Below are 4,508 nucleotides of genomic sequence, written 5' to 3'. Positions count from 1 at the left end.
TTGTGATTAAACTATGTCACTACTAATAGGCTCTGATGTCTCCTATGCATGTTCTCTTTATCCAGACCTCGCCACACGGCCACCGAGTGGCTAAGTGATCCTCAATGACTCACCTTTTTATTTTTTATTTTTTGGGTGGGCGTACTTGATCTCAACAAATTAAGAAACTATTACATGGGGTATATAGGGTCGATAACTAGCTAAGCTAGTGCATGCATTCAAAAGCTCCACCTTCAGACCTTCCTCTCTACTTCGCGTCTTTTCCCTCCTCTCTTCTAACACAAATAACAAAGAGGAGTGCCATTAGATTGCTCCATGCACCAACCTCTTCAAAACAGCCAGGATTCTTATATATCATCCACATCCTCACCAAGTCTTCCCGAGAGATACACACACCATATCGCATCTTTCACCCATCTCTCCCATGCATGCCTTCGTGATCAGCAAAGCTGGCTGATTATTCGTATCACCATGAAGTTTGAAGCCAACACAGCCATATACTCAATGGTGGATCCGGAGCCAAATTTTAGGAGGAGCTTAACTTCTTCTTCCTCCTTCTCCTCTTCTTCTCTTCTTCTTCCTCCTTCTCTTCTTCTTATCTTCTTTCTTTATCATACCCAAAAATTATAAAGGGGCTTGGGGCTCTCAAGTGTTTCCGGGGTAGTGGAGCTCCCCCCCCCCCCCCCCCTCTTCCGTTGAATCCGCCCCTGCATATATACTGCTAGCTAGATCAACAAAACTCCACTGAAGCCAACCTACGTTTGCATGGACCCTTGGAGTGAAAGTGAGGGCAAGAGAGCCCATGATCCTATCTTCCAATGTTTCAGCGAAAACCAAAACCACCGCCAAACTGTTGAGAAGAACTTCTGCAAGGAAAGGAGCGTGGATGCTGTCGTTGCTCGCTCTGAGCGATGTACATGTATCTTGGTGTCAGGGCCAATTATCGTGGGTGCAGGACCATCAGGGCTCGCCGTCGCTGCATGTCTCAAGGAGAAAGGGATCGACAGCCTTATTCTTGAGCGCTCCAACTGCATAGCTTCCCTCTGGCAGCTCAAGACATATGACCGTCTCAGCCTTCATCTTCCCCGGCAATTCTGTGAGCTTCCTCTCATGCCTTTCCCTACCGACTACCCTATTTATCCCTCAAAGCAGCAGTTTGTAGCCTACCTGGAGAGCTACGCTGCAAGGTTCGGCATCCGTCCCACATACAACCGCACGGTGGTGAACGCAGAGTATGATGAGCAGCTTCTGTTATGGCGCGTGAGGACGCGAACTTCTGGCATAATGGTAGAGGAGATGGAGTATGTGACTCGGTGGCTTGTTGTGGCGACTGGTGAGAACGCTGAGGCTGTACAGCCAGATATTGATGGCCTACAGGAGTTCCAGGGAACAGTGTTGCACACCAGTGCATATAAAAGCGGCAGCGGATTCACAGGGAAGCGTGTTCTCGTCGTCGGGTGTGGCAACTCCGGCATGGAGGTGTGCCTAGACCTCTGCAACCACAATGCGGAGCCCCATATTGTAGTAAGAGATGCTGTACGTGACTTCCTCTACTTCTTTGGTTTTCTTTGTCAATGTTATCAAGCATACTTAATTTATTATACTGTAAACTGTGTTTTATAAGTTATGTTTGTTTCCTACCCTTAACCCTACAAAGTGGTAGAACTGTAATGATAGGAGGAGGTGCCTCCTGGTTGCTATTTTTAGTTGTTTAAGTGCTATTTTAGCCTATGGCAGATATCAGTGACTTGAACGCACCTTTCTCTAGTTCATGAACTTAAGGAAGGCCTAGTGTCTGAAAAAGATCACCAGCTCTCACCAAAAGCAAAATCTTTCAAGACCAGTTGGTTCTTTCATTCGCAGAACGCTTAGCATTAAGTCATACTAGTCCAGAGTAGCTGTCACAGAAGGGAGAGATTCTTGAAACGGAAGGCTTCTGTAGTTGATGTTCGTACTTGAGATAGTTCTTTCTCGGGATTCTTTCCCACGCGTGTATACTTGCAGCTATTCTAACCATATGTTTGTGTCCTTCATGTCCATGTTCTTTTGGTTCTTTGGTTGCTCTCTGCATATTTTTCTTTCCCCAAGGGAGTGCAAAGAGCTTTCTCGTCTATACTTCATGGAAAAACTATTATTTGCAAGCATTAGCCATGGGTCCCGATCACCACCACGAGAGCATAGCATAAGTCTGTCACTTTAAAAGAAACATTAACGAAATGGCTTGAGAACCTAGCTTTCGCGAGTAGGTGCATTCCTTTCTCACAGCTCACAGCCCTTTCAGCTTTGAAAGAGCTTACTGTGATTAAAAGAAGGTGCAAGTTGGGTTTGCATACTATACTATGTTGGAGATAAGGGAATAAGTTTTGTCCAGGGACCGCGTTTCAAAAAATATAAGTTTGGTCCTGGGACATGTTGCTTCTTCTTGCATGTAGAAAGCAGTGTTTGGAAAACAGAAATTTATTCGGATTAATTGTATGATCCAATCATTAGTCCAAATGCTGCATTGCCTTTTGTGACCGCTGGCTAAGATTGTGTTCATCATTGGCAGGTACACATCTTGCCCAGGGAGATGCTAGGTCAGTCCACATTTGGGGTGTCAATGTGGCTGCTCAAGTGGCTGCCAGTCCACGTGGTGGACCGTATTCTACTGCTCGTAGCGCGGACCATGCTCGGGGATACTGCTCGGCTGGGGCTAAAGCGCCCTACGTTTGGTCCTCTCGAGCTTAAGTCGCTCTCAGGGAAGACCCCAGTTCTTGACGTCGGCACATTTGCGAAGATTAAGTCTGGTGATATCAAGGTTTGTTTCATGTCACGAAGTACAAAGCAATGCAAAATTTATTGTTCGATGGAATCCATAAAATAATCTCTGCCTTGATTTAGTGCTGACCTGTATTTTTTTCCCCAATGATTGAACTGTGCAGGTTCGACCTTCCATAAGACAGATATCACGAAGGGAGGTAGAATTTGTGGACAGGCGGTCGGAGGAGTTTGACGCCATTGTGCTTGCTACTGGCTACAAGAGCAACGTTCCCTTGTGGCTAAAGGTACATTAGCTGTTTCACAGTGACATATCAGCGACATATGTGCCAGTGTTGTGAAGTATGTCATTAGAGTGGCACTGTTAAATGTTTTCGGCTAAAAAGTAAGCGGTAAATCTGACCATGAAATGAAAATGCTGGCTGATTCTCCAAATGATAAGTTCGAAGTTAGATTAAAAAGTGTTATGTGTACTTACCTAAGATTGACTACCTGTCATTTACTAATTTGTCAATTTACATAGCATGAAATAGTAGGTAGGCTACAGCACTTACGTACGCATCATGATGAGATCCTGATATCTAAATCGTGTATTTCTTTGAAATGAGCAGGACCGAGCGTTATTTTCTGACAAAGATGGCTTGCCAAGAAAAGCATTTCCAAATGGGTGGAAAGGCGAGAAGGGGCTTTACTCGGTCGGATTCACCCGTCGTGGCCTAATGGGGACATCAGTCGACGCCAGGAGGATTGCTCATGACATCGAGCAACAATGTAAATCCGAAGGATTGCATCCGGATGTGTTGCTCTAGCTTCCGTCGCTGTTGTTTGCGATGATGACGGGAGGCGTGTCATCGATCATATGCTTGTGAATACTAGTAGTGGTAGGTTTGGTGAGAGTGATACGATATTTGCCGACTTCAAGGGTGCGCTTGAAGTGCCAAATGATGTAATTATGCTGCTCTGTTGCTTGCCTTTTTAGTGCTTGTATAGGGTTCTGTACTTTCAATTTTTGTGTTGTTTGGTTTTGATGACTAACCATCCTATAGGCAGCTCCGTATCATCCTTGGAGGGGTAATATTGAAGTGCCCACGTTCAACAATCGGGCTCAGTTTGGCCTCGACTGATAATAAATGAATCTAGTTTGGTTTTTGCTTATCTCACGCATGGCTTCGTGAATTTTGCCAGGCAAATGATGCTTTGATATGTTGCGGTTGGTACCGTCTCCCGACGAGGAGCGGATCCGCTCGGGCTGGATATGCACATGCTAGGGCGTCGCTCCTTTAGGGCTGCGTCCAAGCCCTTAGCAGCCGTCGGTTGCCTCCTGAGGCGCTCTCAACCCTCTGTGCTGAGGGTGTAGGTCTCGTCTGTGAAAAAAAAAATGATGTTTTGATATGTTGCGGTGGTCACCTATTATGTTGTACGAGAGATTGCTTTGCTCCATCAAGTTACTTTCGGCATGGAACTTTTGGATGCTTTGGAGCTTGGAGGTCCCTCGTGCCATGCCCTACCGCTCTAGGCCTGAATAAAGGATAAGATCAGCTACCTACTGGGAATCCGTTTTGCTTTTGGTAGCCATCCACGAAAGTTTTGGTTGCTGGGCGGTGAGCGGCAATTTTGCGTTGCGTTCGAAATGACAGTTCGATCGGGCCTGCGATCGAAGGCAACTGGCTCGGTACAGAACAGGCAGACCCTACAAAAAGTCACTTGGGGGACGAGGAAATTCTGGCGCTGGGAAGACAGCAAGAATATCT

The 4,508-nt window shown here is 46.1% G+C and overlaps 1 protein-coding gene across 1 annotated transcript; it reads left to right on the top strand.

The window, feature by feature from the left end:
• Window positions 1-216: 216 nt before the first annotated feature.
• On the top strand, window positions 217-4,099 carry LOC133919883 (indole-3-pyruvate monooxygenase YUCCA2-like). The gene is made up of 4 exons (XM_062364435.1): window positions 217-1,536; window positions 2,549-2,797; window positions 2,922-3,044; window positions 3,369-4,099. The coding sequence occupies exons 1-4, from the start codon at window positions 766-768 to the stop codon at window positions 3,564-3,566; spliced, it is 1,341 nt and encodes a 446-aa protein (XP_062220419.1). The 5' UTR covers window positions 217-765; the 3' UTR covers window positions 3,567-4,099.
• The last annotated feature ends 409 nt before the right edge of the window (window positions 4,100-4,508 follow it).

Source organism: Phragmites australis, chromosome 1 (assembly GCF_958298935.1).
Source record: "Phragmites australis chromosome 1, lpPhrAust1.1, whole genome shotgun sequence".
NCBI lineage: Eukaryota > Viridiplantae > Streptophyta > Magnoliopsida > Poales > Poaceae > Phragmites > Phragmites australis.
Note: the sequence above shows the minus strand (reverse complement) of the source record. Positions and strands in the feature narration are given on the sequence as shown.

What these genes read in the sequence shown, in the direction of transcription:
- LOC133919883 (XM_062364435.1), top strand. Translation starts at nt 766, where the DNA reads ATGGACCCTTGGAGTGAAAGTGAGGGCAAGAGAGCCCATGATCCTATC. An exon ending in TTAAGTCTGGTGATATCAAG is followed by an intron (nt 2,798 to 2,921) that starts GTTTGTTTCATG and finishes TGAACTGTGCAG; the next exon opens with GTTCGACCTTCCATAAGACA. An exon ending in ACGTTCCCTTGTGGCTAAAG is followed by an intron (nt 3,045 to 3,368) that starts GTACATTAGCTG and finishes TGAAATGAGCAG; the next exon opens with GACCGAGCGTTATTTTCTGA.